Source organism: Kogia breviceps, chromosome 1, assembly GCF_026419965.1.
Source record: "Kogia breviceps isolate mKogBre1 chromosome 1, mKogBre1 haplotype 1, whole genome shotgun sequence".
Taxonomy (NCBI): domain Eukaryota; kingdom Metazoa; phylum Chordata; class Mammalia; order Artiodactyla; family Physeteridae; genus Kogia; species Kogia breviceps.
Genome location: NC_081310.1, coordinates 201,806,487 through 201,819,094, shown reverse-complemented (window position 1 = coordinate 201,819,094; position 12,608 = coordinate 201,806,487). Strand labels below are relative to the sequence as shown.

The 12,608-nt window shown below is 66.5% G+C and overlaps 1 protein-coding gene across 11 annotated transcripts; it reads left to right on the top strand.

Annotated features, from left to right (window-relative positions):
* MIB2 (MIB E3 ubiquitin protein ligase 2) lies at positions 1-12,590 on the top strand. Of its 11 annotated transcripts, none has more exons than XM_067019400.1 (20): positions 1-242; positions 1,726-1,881; positions 5,585-5,841; positions 5,931-6,102; positions 7,330-7,436; positions 7,541-7,735; positions 7,869-8,011; positions 8,124-8,219; positions 9,199-9,303; positions 9,389-9,551; positions 9,633-9,766; positions 9,873-10,021; positions 10,106-10,262; positions 10,355-10,515; positions 10,617-10,743; positions 10,840-11,073; positions 11,496-11,674; positions 11,754-11,941; positions 12,028-12,093; positions 12,264-12,590. In XM_067019400.1, the coding sequence occupies exons 3-20, from the start codon at positions 5,595-5,597 to the stop codon at positions 12,500-12,502; spliced, it is 2,862 nt and encodes a 953-aa protein (XP_066875501.1). In that variant the 5' UTR covers positions 1-242; positions 1,726-1,881; positions 5,585-5,594; the 3' UTR covers positions 12,503-12,590. The 11 variants fall into 11 exon arrangements, with proteins under 11 accessions (XP_066875501.1, XP_066875494.1, XP_066875485.1 ...); XM_067019393.1 differs by having other exon boundaries at positions 8,112-8,219; XM_067019384.1 differs by having other exon boundaries at positions 7,508-7,735.
* The last annotated feature ends 18 nt before the right edge of the window (positions 12,591-12,608 follow it).

Here is a 12,608-nt window from a genome sequence, read left to right as displayed (position 1 = left end):
TCCCGGCAGGCCTCGCGGCGGCCCCAGAGCCCCGAGCGCCGGGGGCTTCGGGCGGCCTTATCGGGTGGGCTCTGGTGCTGCGCGACGAGGCGGGGCGGCCTGGCTGGTTGGCTGGCTCTGAGCAGCCTACCTCGCGGGCCGGCCGCCGCACACACTGAGGCCGTAGTCGGCCGGCTGACAGACTCGGCTCTCCTCAGGCCCCTGGAGCCCCCGCGCGAAGCAGGCGGGACGCAAACTTCGGGGCAAGTGGAGGGTTAGACAAGGGCACCAGGGCCGGGGACTGGCAGCGGCGGGGACCCGGGGCGGCTTCCCGAGGAAGGTGACGAATGACAGGGGCGGGGCGGACCCCAGGGAGTGAGGAGGGGGTCAGTTTCGGGGCGGGCGCCCGGCCCAGCCTGTCCAGCCCCGCCCCCCCGCAGGCCAGCTGCTCGAGTCCAAGGCTCAGTGCGGGGCCTTGCAGTTCGCCAGCCCTCCGACCCCATCCCAGGCGACCCCAGACCCCAGGGAGCCCTGCAGGGCAGGAGCCAGGCCCCTGGGGCAGATGTGGGGTCGTGGACCCGGGAATGAACCTGTAGACAGCGGGCGTGTAGATTGTGCGTCTTGGCATCTCCCCGCCGCCGCAGGGTCGGATGGCACAGGGCTTGCGCTGAAGCTCAGCAAGGCTCGAGGCCAGTCCGCAGGTCTCCAGATATCAGGGCTGCAGCCCACCAGTCTCTGGGCGGGCGGGGGGCGGGCGTCGGAACAGCTAGACAGGTGAGCTCTTGAGGGGCTCGGATTCTGTCTGATGCTATGTTAGAGGGGCTTCGCTTGTTTTTGAGCGTGTCTCTGGGGTTGTGGGGTGGTAAATAATCCTGCCTCTCCCTCTGAGCTCAGAACCAATAGGGGCAATAAGCAAAGGGGCCAGACAGGGTCTTGGGGGACCCAGCGGGGCTGGGGATGAGGCAGCATGAGAGTGGGAGCCCTGGCAAAACTGGTCCTTCCTGGCAGGTGCCCTCGTCTTGCCTTCTCACTCTGGCCTGTTGCTGCAGGTGCAACAAGTATCTGAAGGTTGTGCCCCCGCCCAGGATTGGCCCTGTGCAGTGGCTGCGTCGTGACACCGCAGTCTGCAGGGTGCCTGAGGGCTTCCATCTGGGTGACCAAGATTTGGGTGATGACCTCTCTCTACTTCCTTCGGGCCTTCCCCCAGGTGGTGTGTTTGTACTTGGCCAAGTCGGGTCTCAGGGCGTCACCTGGTCTCTGAGGGGCCAGAATCCCTGGGCACCCAGGATGGCCACCTCTGCCTTAGCCAGAGCTGCCGCATGACCGGAGACTGTGATTCACCAAGTCTTGCCAGTTGACTGTGCCACACATGGTGTGGATTTAAACAGCATCATGAGCCTAGCCGGAGGTGCCAGGGAAGGAGTGGCAGCCTCTGGTCGCAAGCAGTCAGCACGCAACTTTATTCTTCTCAATAAAGGCAGTTTGCCAACTTTCTAGCTAAATGGGATTTCATCTTTGCAGCTTGTTGAAGTTTTTCCAATGAAATTGTCCAAATAGGGCAAACACCTTATTTCTATACTGTCCCAACGTGTGCTTTAGAAATAGTTCTGCATTCCAAGAGCTGGAAGTTTCTTGTGAAAAGAGAAACTAGTAAACCAACAGAGCAGATCCAGGTGTCCACCTGTTTGGTTGAGATGGTAAATGCTAAAAGTGTAAAACTGCCTTTTAAAAACCATGTTTCCCCAGACTTGCTGGCTGGCTACCTGTTTGGTTTGCTGTGTTCTGCATCGGCAATCGCTTCTAGTTTCCAACAGGAAATCTTGGTGTCTGAGCAAACCTGTGGCCCGGGAAAGAGCAGCTCAGCGTCCGGGATGCTGACGAGAGGCCGGCGTGTGCTGTAAGGTAAGCGCCGACTGCTCGCGCCGGGAGCACTTCAGGGTCATCGTGACCCTCATAGTGACGGCCTCGCGGGGTACGGGTGCCGGCCAGGGGTGGCCTGTGAGCTCTGAGGAAGACGTCAGAGTACGGCATTTCTGGCAGAGGAAGAACTCTTTACGTGAATTTCACACTGAAACGGCGCTGCCCTTCCTCCCTAGCCCCTTGGTTTCTTCGCTGCCCCCCTGCTCCTGACCCCGGTCCATTCCCTGCTGGCCACCCCCTCCCCTCACACCGGTAGCACCTTCTGAGGTGAGGTAGTGACCCCTGACACTGGGCAGGCTGGGGCCCTGAGGTCACGTGGAGCACGAACGGCCATCTGCTGGGTCCTGGTGACAACAGCGACAAAGACCAGGCACGTGGGGGGAGGAGAGTGGCAGAGAGGCCTGGAAAGCCACCTGGCCTGCTTCACAAGGGTCCCACGATGCTGTGCCCACGCGCTGAGGTCCTGGAGCCAGGAGGGCGCGCAGGGAGGCATCTCTGGGGGCCCTGCTCAGGCGCCAGGTCGGGTGATGCCAGGCTGGGTGCGGGTGCTGCGGCCGAGGGCCAGCCCCGGGCCCCCCAGGGATGGTGTGTGGAGGGGAGGTGAAGAGAGGCTCCCCGGGCTGTGGGTGCCTCAGGGCGAGATGCCCCTTTCTTCTCACTGTCCTCCTTAAGGGCCACTGGTCTGCGTGGGAGGAACCCCGAGACTCAGCATGTCCATTTGGCTCTGTGCCCTGTGGGCCAGTGGGCTCCCGGGAGGGACATCGTTGGGGAGCAGGGAGGTTGCCGGCCAGCACGGGACAGCTGTCTGGCTGTGCCCAAAACAGGGGTGTGGAGGCAGCATGTGCTGGTCAGAGGGGCTTCCCGTGACAGGCTGGACTTGCTGGTGCCCTGGTGGAGCCACTGCTGGCTGGGACTTGGTCCTGCTTTCCCCAGGCCCTGCCGGGCACCCTCCAGCCCCCGTTCGTTCTCCGCCCATTCCCCTGAGGGCAGAGCCGGCCACCGGGCACACTTGCTATTCTGCTCGGGTGTTCACTCCCCGCCCCCTGTCTTGGTGGAGATGGTTCTGCAGCCCGTGGCCAGTGGGTCCGTAGGCCGCCAGGAGGGTGGGTGTGACAGCTGGCCAGGCAGGCTGAGGGGCTGGGCTCTCAGGCAGAGGGCGTGCCACTGTGGCTGCAGAAGGACCACAGTGCCGGCTCGTGGGACTGGCGTCCTTTCCTGCCCCTTTATCTCAGCGTAGGGCCAGTTTCTGGCCGTGCCGATGGCGTGCCCCTTGCTAGCAGGGGTCTCTCGTTGGGCCTGTCTCCCCACACTTGTTTGTGTGTGTAGTTGCCTGGAGCGAGGTGCAGTCTGACTGGCTCACCAGGAGCGCCTGGGAAGGGCGAGAGGCAGCTCGACACGGCCCGTGGGCCACGACCTATTCTGGAGGCTCCCGGCGGGGAGGAGGGTGTGTGCGATCTGGCTGAGGTTGGCAGCCTGGCGTGACAGGGCCTGTGCTCTTAAGGGGCAGTGCCACCACTAAGCCACTGGGCCACTGGCTCAGGCTGTGCTGCTCTGCCTGAGTCAGACACGTGTGGCAGCTGCTGACAGAGAGACACCAAGCGGGAGGCTGAGGCCACACGTGAACGGCCTGCCCTGCGAGGTGGCGGCCCACAGGCCCTGAGCCCTCGTCTGGGGGTCGCTGGCAGTGAAGAACCACAGGCATTCTCGTGTAGCCTTCTTGCTGTGGCAGGAAGGGCGGGGAAGCCCTGGTGCCCCATCTTTGCAGGGGCCAGAGACCACAGAAGGGAGGGTGGCTGGAGGGCGGCAGGAGACGGAGGCGGCATGGCCCCTGGGGGGGGCAGCCGGCCAGGTGAACGAGCAGCGAGTGGTTTCCCTGAGGAGATTGGCCACCAGGTCGGGAAGGCACGTTCCTGTAGATCGTCCACCTGCGTCTGGAAGCCCTGGCGGTCTTGGGAGGGGTGAGGCAGGAGTAGTCCCAGGCGCCTGCCCGGGAGGCGGGGGGCATTGCAGAAGCCGAGCTGGCTGAGCAGTTCAAGCTGCTGGGAATCTGAGGGTCCTTCACTTGGACCCTAGGCTGGGCATGGGCCAGGAGCCTCGCCGTGCTGGGCAGCACCCCTCCCCTGCACAGCCTGTGCCGGCGCAGGCCTCAAGGTGGGGCTGGGCAGAGGGTGGCCATCAGATGACCTGTGGGCTCAGGCCTGGGATTCTGAGTTTTGGGCTGGTGGGGGGGCTCCAGGTGGAGGGGTGACGTGTGGTTTTCCTTGTTGCTGGCTAAGCCCTGGGCTGGCCTGGTGGCCTGTGGCTTCTCTGGGCCACTGGGCGCTAAGAGGAGCCAGCTGCACCCCAGCCAGCCTCAGCGTCTCCCTGTGGCCTTCCAGGAGCTCTGCAGTGAGACTGCTGGGTGCCCCAGGCTAGCATCTCCCCAGCCTCGGGGTCCCGACGCTACCTGAGAGCCCGCTCCACTGCTGAGGCTCAGTCTCCAGAGATGGAGCGGCGACTGCCCCCTCCAGTCCTGGAGCCCTGAGCCCTCTCCCGCATCAAGTCCTGTTGATTTAAAATCTTAAGCGTTGTCCAAATCCATTCATGTCATTAAAAAAGTGTATTGAGGAATCACATATGCAGGGAGGCCCAGGTCATAAGTGATCCAAGTTAGCAAAGTGGACACGCGTATAATTGGCACCGAGATCAGGAAGTAGCATGTTCCCCCCGGGCCTAAGCCTCCTGTGACCGCCTCTGCCGCTGTCTCCCTGACTCTAGTACCCTGGATTTGTCTGTCCCTTTTGTGAACTTTCTATTGGTGGAATCAGGCACGTGGCTTCTTTCTTTGAACGTGCGTTTGTGAGCTTTGCTGTGTGTAGTGCAGTGGTTTGCACTCCCTTGGAGGTAAATCACGTGTCACGACCCAGTTCACCCTTGAGCACTTAGGGTGGGCGCTGCTGTGAACAACGCCACCTCCGTCAGGGCCTGCCTGGGGTGGCCGGGCTACGCTTCTCTGGAGAAGGACCACGCAGCACTGCCCACTGGGCTGTGGGCGGCATCAGACCCTGTGTGTGTTAGCTGCTGGGGGCACCTGTTCCAGCGTTTTTCTGTTCTCTCTTGGGTTGTCTGCTTTGTGCATGAGATCTGCACGTCCTCCTTCCACACTCCAGGTACAGGGCTTTGTGGCGAATGTGTTGCTGCATCTCCAGGCTTAGGTGCTGTCCAAAGAAAGTCTGCTTTCTTCGGAAAGTTTTATTGTCTCACCTTTCATGTTGATGTGTGCGGTCCTGGTGGCCGCCTGTATGCCAGCCACCCAGAACCAGATCTGCTAGTGCGGGCAGACCCTCCTCCCAGACGGGTCCTGTCCCCTGGTTCCCTGGGGACCTGCAGTCCTGTCACCAGGTTGGCCCCCACACTTATGCTACAGCTCCCCACTGCGGCTGGCAGGCCCTTTCCGAAGAGGTGTCCCACCCTCCCTCCAGGACGGGCCCACCTCTGCTTTTGCAGCTGGTCACCCGTGCTGCTGGCGGGTGGCCACGTGGGCCCCCTTTGGTCTCTACTGCACAGGCCCCCCTCCAGCCCCAGGGCATTCCCTGTGTTCCACCCCAGCCCGGTTCCCATCCGTCTCTCCCTGGCAGCCCTCTCAGAACTGGTGCAAGCCCGTGTGGCCTTCTCGATGTGGCCTGAGGGTGCCCTCTGCCCACAGGTCTCCCACCATGGAGCCAGACCCCCAGGCGGGCGTGCAGGTGGGCATGCGCGTGGTGCGCGGCGTGGACTGGAAGTGGGGCCAGCAGGACGGCGGCGAGGGCGGCGTGGGCACGGTGGTGGAGCTCGGCCGCCACGGCAGCCCTTCGACCCCCGACCGCACGGTGGTCGTGCAGTGGGACCACGGCACTCGCACCAACTACCGCGCGGGCTACCAGGGCGCGCATGACCTGCTGCTCTATGACAACGCCCAGATCGGTGCGAGGGCCCGGGGGCGGGGCTGTAGGGGGCGGGGCTGGGCAGAGGGGCGGGGCCGCGCGGCGCCCCCTGACGCTGCCTGCCCACAGGTGTCCGCCACCCCAACATTATCTGCGACTGCTGCAAGAAGCACGGGCTGCGGGGCATGCGCTGGAAGTGCCGCGTCTGCTTCGACTACGATCTCTGCACGCAGTGCTACATGCACAACAAGCACGACCTGGCCCACGCCTTCGAGCGCTACGAGACGGCCCACTCGCGCCCGTGAGTTCCCCTGCCGCCCCGGTGTGGGTGCGGACCCGAGGGGGCCCCGGCGGCCCTGCGTCCTTCCCGCCCACGTCCAGGGCCTTGCAAGCGCACCTCTGGCACCTGAGCAGCCTTGGTCCCGGAGGACTGGAGCTGCCTCCTGCTGGCCACTCCCCAGGGTACAGGTCGAGTCCTTCCTGAGCCATTTCCTGGAGGAGTGGCCAGGGTCGTGGTCACTCCGGGGGGCCTGGGCATTGACACCGGTCCCTACCCCCTGCGGAAGGCAACCATGTCCACCGAGCAGGTCTGCGGAGTTGGGAGCTGTGGACGGGGCCTTCTCCGCTGTCCTGGTCGCCTCCTAGAGCCAGGCTCCCCAGTGGTCCCCCAGTGCCGCCGTGGCCGGGGCGCCGAGGGTGGCCTGCCTGGGTCGTGCTGCTGGCGTCCGCACCTGTGGAGGTGCCGTTGGCCTGGCTGGCAGGCTCCTTTGCCGTGGTTGGCGGGGGACCAGGCTGGGGAGGAGTCCACTGGGCTGGGTGGGTGCCCAGAGGTGCACCCCTGTTCCCTGCCCTGTCGCCCTCGCCTCCTTGACACCCCCGACGCACGGAGGGGAGGGGTGTGCTCCACGGCCCAGCCGCCCCTGGCCAGTGTGGGAGCCTAGATCAGCTGTCTGGGCGCCCCTGGCCAAGCCTGCCTCGCTTGCTCCTCTGCTTCCCACGTGCTGAGCTCCCCTGGGCCAGGCCGTGCACTGAGCTCTGGGGTCAGCTCTAATGTGAGGCAGCAGTTCTGGTGTGACCGCACGTAGAGGGTGTGTGGTGAGGGTGGGCCTGGGGCGCCCTTCTCGCCTGACATCGTGAAAGGTCCCCCAGGGACTTCCCTGGCAGTCCGGTGGTTAGGACTCTGCACTCTCACTGCCGAGGGTGCAGGTTCAGTCCCTGGTCGGGGGAACTAAGATCCCACAAGCTGCATGGCGTGGCCAAATTGAAAAAAAAAGAAATAAGAAAGGTCTCCTGGAGGGACCTGGGTCGCAGCCCCACTCTAGGCCCAGAGTGTGGAGGGCACTGACCGGTGGGGCCAGCTGCTCCGGGGGGAGGGAGAGCTGGCCTGGGAGCTGGTGGCACCCCATCCTTTAGATTCCAGGGGTGGGAGTGGGAGCTGGGAGTGGAGGAGCAAGGCTGGCAGAGGAGGGGGCCTACTCGGTTGCATGGTTCTCCCCACGGCCTGGGACCCCCTCTCTCTCTCTCGTAGGGTCACGCTGAGTCCCCGCCAGGGCCTCCCAAGGATCCCGCTAAGGGGCATCTTCCAGGGAGCGAAGGTGGTTCGGGGCCCCGACTGGGAGTGGGGTTCACAGGATGGTGAGTGGGGGGCCAGGGTGAGAAGGTGGGGGCTGAGCTGCCACCGGCTATGGCTCAAACTCGTGGCACAGGCTTAGTCTGCTGGTGGGGCCACTGTCTCCCAGGAGGGGAAGGGAAGCCAGGCCGAGTGGTGGACATCCGTGGCTGGGATGTGGAGACGGGCCGGAGCGTGGCCAGCGTGACGTGGGCCGACGGCACCACCAACGTGTACCGCGTGGGCCACAAGGGCAAGGTGGACCTCAAGTGTGTGGGCGAGGCAGCCGGTGGCTTCTACTACAGGGAGCATCTCCCGAGGCTCGGTACGGGCGGGCCCCACTGACACCCACCCGGTTGCTCTCTGCCAGGAGTGGCCTGTGAAGTCACTGAGGGGAGGGGAGGGGAGGGGTGGGGGCGGAGGGACCCGCGTGAGCTGGGCCCGCCACCTTGCCTCAGGCAAGCCCGCCGAGCTGCAGCGCAGGGTGAGTGCTGATGGCCAGCCCTTCCAGCACGGGGACAAGGTCAAGTGTCTGCTGGATGCGGATGTCCTGAGGGACATGCAGGAAGGCCACGGCGGATGGAACCCCCGGATGGCCAAGGTGAGCCGCCCCAGCCGCCCAGTCCCCGTACCCTCCCCCCCACCCTCTGGACCCCTGCCCTCCTGCTCCACCTGGCCACAGCCTCCGTGACCCGCCGCAGTGTATCGGACAGATGGGCACCGTACACCGCATCACGGACCGTGGGGACGTGCGTGTGCAGTTCAGCCACAAGACCCGCTGGACCTTCCACCCTGGGGCTCTCACCAAGGTGCATGGGGGGCCGGGCTGAGGCCCTCTGCTCACTTCCGTACCCCCTTTAACGTGCTGGCTTGGCCCTGGGAGTGCCTCCCTCGGACCCTGAAGGAAGAGGGGAGGGCATGGTGGGGTCCAGAGGGGACTAGGTCCAGGGAGAGGGGGCCCTGGTGTGAGGCACGGGGTGGGGGCCGCGGGGAGCTGTTGGAAGCGGGGGCGACAGGCCAGGCGCGAGCATCTGTTCTGAGGGCCACAGGGGCCTCTGCAGCCTCACAGGCAGGAGGTGGCGGGTTGGGCTTGGCCGGGGCTGGGGCGGGGTGGGCGTGGTGAGAGTTGTCTGGGAAGCAGTATCCCTTGGATGAGGGGCGGAAGCGGTGCGAGGCAGCGGCGTGTCCAGTGATGGCACCTGGGCGGGGGCAGCGCCAGCCCTCAGCTCTGGGACTGCTGGGGCACATCCGCATCCAAGGGTGGGGGATGGTGGGGTCATAGGGCAGGTGGTCTGTAGAGTGAGCTCTGTCTGTACCCACGAGGGCAAGCACGAGGAGGGAGTTGCTAGGAAAGGTTTGGGGGTGGGGGAGGAGCAGCCCTGACCCCCTCCTTGCTGTTCCGGCTGGGCCCCCGGTCATCCTGTGGGCCCCCCTCCCCCGAGCCAGGCTAGTCCGGTCTTGGCTGTGCTGCCCGCTCCCCCATCAGTGTGCAGGGACAGGCCCACCCTGGCCTGCACACCCCCCAGCTGCCTTCTGTCCTGCCCGGATGCTGATGCCCGCTGCCTCTCTGGCTGTCACCCGCATGGCTCTGAGGCTAGGCCACCAAGGGCTGCCCTGGTCACCTGTCACCCTTACCGGGCCAGACCCTCTGGTTGTGCTTTCGGGCAGGGGCTGGGGTCCTGTCCAGGCCAGCCTGTCCTGTGGAGCTGGGTGGGGGCACCTTCCTGCTCTACGACCCCAGGCAGCCACACCTGCCAGGAGCCCCTCACATGCTTCTCTGTCGCTCAGCACAACTGCTGCTCGGTGGGTGAAGTTGTGCGGGTCATTGACGACCTCGACACGGTGAAGCGGCTGCAGGCCGGGCATGGCGAGTGGACAGATGACATGGCCCCCGTGAGTCCCTCACCCCTACCTGCCCACCCCCAGCTCCCTCGCCCCTGGGAGGCCCACCGGAGACCCCCGCCCTCTCCCCACCCAGGCTCTGGGCCACGTCGGGAGAGTACTGAAGGTTTTCGGAGATGGGAACCTGGGTGTGCTGGTCAGCGGTAAGCTGTGGACCTTCAGCCCCTCCTGCCTGGTGGCCTACCGGCCTGAGGAGGACGCCAACCTGGACGTGGCCGAGCGTGCCCGGGAGAACAAAAGTGAGGGCATCCAGTGCGGGCGGCTGGTGGGGGGCGGGGCCGGCCCTGGCCACCACCAAACCTCAGCCCTGCCCTCCCCAGGCTCCCTGAGTGTTGTCCTGGACAAGCTTCGCGCCCAGAAGAGTGACCTGGAGCACCCAGGGAGGCTGGTGGTGGAGGTGGCCCTGGGCAACGTGGCCCGGGCTCTGGACCTGCTGCGGCGGCACCCGGAGCAGGCGAGCTCCTGAGACCAGCCCGTGCCACCCGCCGTCCCTGCCCCGGCCCCACAAGCCCCAGCGGGAGGGGCTGGGGCCAGGGGCTAACCCTCTGCCCTCCCGGCAGGTGGACACCAAGAACCATGGCAGGACCGCCCTGCAGGTGGCTGCCTACCTCGGCCAGGTGGAGCTGGTGCGGCTGCTGCTGCAGGCTCGGGCAGGCGTGGACCTGCCGGACGACGAGGGCAGCACGGCACTGCACTACGCGGCGCTGGGGTGAGGCCTGGCCGGGGCGCGGGGGGCCGGGCCCGCAGGTCCAGCCAGTGGGCACAGCGACCCTCCTGCTTCCTCTCCCGCCAGGAACCAGCCCGAGGCCGCCCGGGTGCTCCTGAGCTCGGGTTGCGGGGCCAACACTCTTAACGGCACCCGGAGCTCGGCGCTGCACGTGGCCGTGCAGAGGGGCTTCCTGGAGGTGGTGAGGGTCCTCTGTGAGCGTGGCTGTGACGTCAACCTGCCCGTGAGTGCTGGGTACCCTGGCCCTATCCCTGGGGTCAAGGAGGCAGTGGCCAAGAGCTTCTTGCCCAGTGATCACTGGCCCACCACCGGCAGGACGCCCATGCTGACACGCCCCTGCACTGTGCCATCTCGGCGGGCACTGGCGCCAGTGGCATCGTGGAGGTCCTCACCGAGGTGCCGGGCATCGACGTCACTGCCACCAACAGCCAAGGCTTCACCCTGCTGCACCACGCATCCCTCAAAGGCCACACGCTGTGAGTTTGGGGTGGACGCATAGCCAGCAGCCAGCTCCTGCTCTGCTGCTGGGCCGCTCTGGGGTCGCCCCGACCCTAGACGCATCTCCCTGCTCCCACAGAGCCGTCAGAAGGATTCTGGCACGGGCCCGACAGCTGGTGGACGCCAAGAAGGAGGATGGGTTCACAGCGCTGCACCTGGCCGCCCTCAACGGCCACAGGGAGGTGGCCCAGGTTCTCATCCGAGAGGTGTGGATGCAGGGTCCTGGGTGGGCCCGGGGACCGGGGTGTCAGGGCCCACAGAGGTCCCTGGGCTGAGCCTGTGCCCCCACCCCCACCCCCCAGGGCCATTGTGACGTGAATGTTCGCAACCGTAAGCTCCAGTCCCCGCTGCACCTGGCTGTGCAGCAGGCCCACGTGGGGCTGGTGCTGCTGCTGGTGGACGCTGGCTGCAGCGTCAACGCCGAGGACGAGGAGGGGGACACAGCTCTGCATGTGGCACTGCAGCGTCACCAGCTGCTGCCCCTGGCAACTGATGGGGCCGGGGGGGACCCAGGGGCCTTGCAGCTGCTGTCAAGGGTGAGGAGGCGTGACTCTGGGTGCTTGAGCCGTGGGCCGTGGCACCTGGCTGCAGACCCCTGTGTTCTCTGCCCACCTCCACCTTCAGGGGCAGCCCTGACCAGGCCCTCTCAGGGGGGGACAGCCCGGGACACAGTGGTTTGCAGGAGGTCTCTTCTGCGACCCCAGTCACCTCCGTGTGGCCAGTGGTCCTGAGACTCTGTGCTTCAGACCAGCCTGGGAAAGGGGGCGGGGTGCCATGTGGGCGGGGGTCGTGTGTCAGGACCCGGCCCCTCTGCCGGCAGGGGCCTTTACCCGCCTGCCTCCGGTGTCTCCGGGGGTCCCGGGCGGGGCCCAGGCCTCTGAAGCCCGGTGCCAGCCAGGCTCCCAACAGGCCAGCGTTCCCAGGCGCCCGCCCTCACGTCATCTGTCCTGCCACCCAGCTACAGGCCTCGGGCCTTCCGGGCAGCGCGGAGCTGACGGCGGGCGCGGCGGTCGCCTGCTTCTTGGCGCTGGAGGGCGCCGACCTGAGCTACGCCAACCACCGCGGCCGGAGCCCTATGGACCTGGCAGCTGAGGGCCGCCTGCTCAAAGCCCTGCAGGGCTGTGCCCAGCGCTTCCGGTGAGGGGGCGGGCGGGGGCGGGCGGGCCCGGGCCCGCCCACAGCCCTGGGCCCTTTCAAGCCCCCTCTGCCCACGCAGGGAGCGGCAGGCTGGCGGCGGCGGGGGCGCGGCCCAGGGCCCAAGGCTGGCGCTCAGTGCCCCCAACACTGTGACCAACCTGCACGTCGCCGCGCCGTCCGGGCCCGAGGCCGCCGAGTGCCTGGTGTGTTCGGAGCTGGCGCTGTTGGTGCTGTTCTCGCCTTGCCAGCACCGCACGGTGTGTGAGGGTGAGTGCAGGGGGCAGGGGCGGGGCAGGGCGGGGGTGCGGCGACCGGGCTGGGGGGGCCTCGCTCAGCCGTGCGCTCCCCCGCAGAGTGCGCCCGCAGGATGAAGAAGTGCATCAGGTGCCAGGCGGTCATCGGCAAGAAGCTGCGCCCAGGTGGGGCTCGTTGCCCCCCCGCCCCTCCCCCACCCCCGGTGTGGGCCGCTGCACCTCGCCCCGCGGTTCACGGCTCCGCCCCCTGTTGTGGCTCACGCTCCTACCCGCGGCTCTCCCCCAAGCCCCGGGCCTCCACAGCCCCTGCCTCTGACCGGGACCCCTTCCCGCAGACGGCACGGAGGTGGTCAGCGCCGCCCCCGCCCCCGGCCCACCGCGGCAGCTGGTGGAGGAGCTGCAGAGCCGCTATCGGCAGATGGAGGAGCGCATCACCTGCCCCATCTGCATCGACAACCACATCCGCCTCGTGTTCCAGTGCGGTCACGGCGCCTGCGCGCCCTGCGGCGCTGCACTCAGCGCCTGCCCCATCTGCCGCCAGCCCATCCGCGACCGCATCCAGATCTTCGTGTAGCCCGCGACCCCTGCCTCGTTCCGGGGCCACGCCCCGCGACCGCCTTCGCAAGCCCCTACTCTTGTGTTTTATAAAAAGATTAACGGACTTTGCGCCTGGTTGCCTG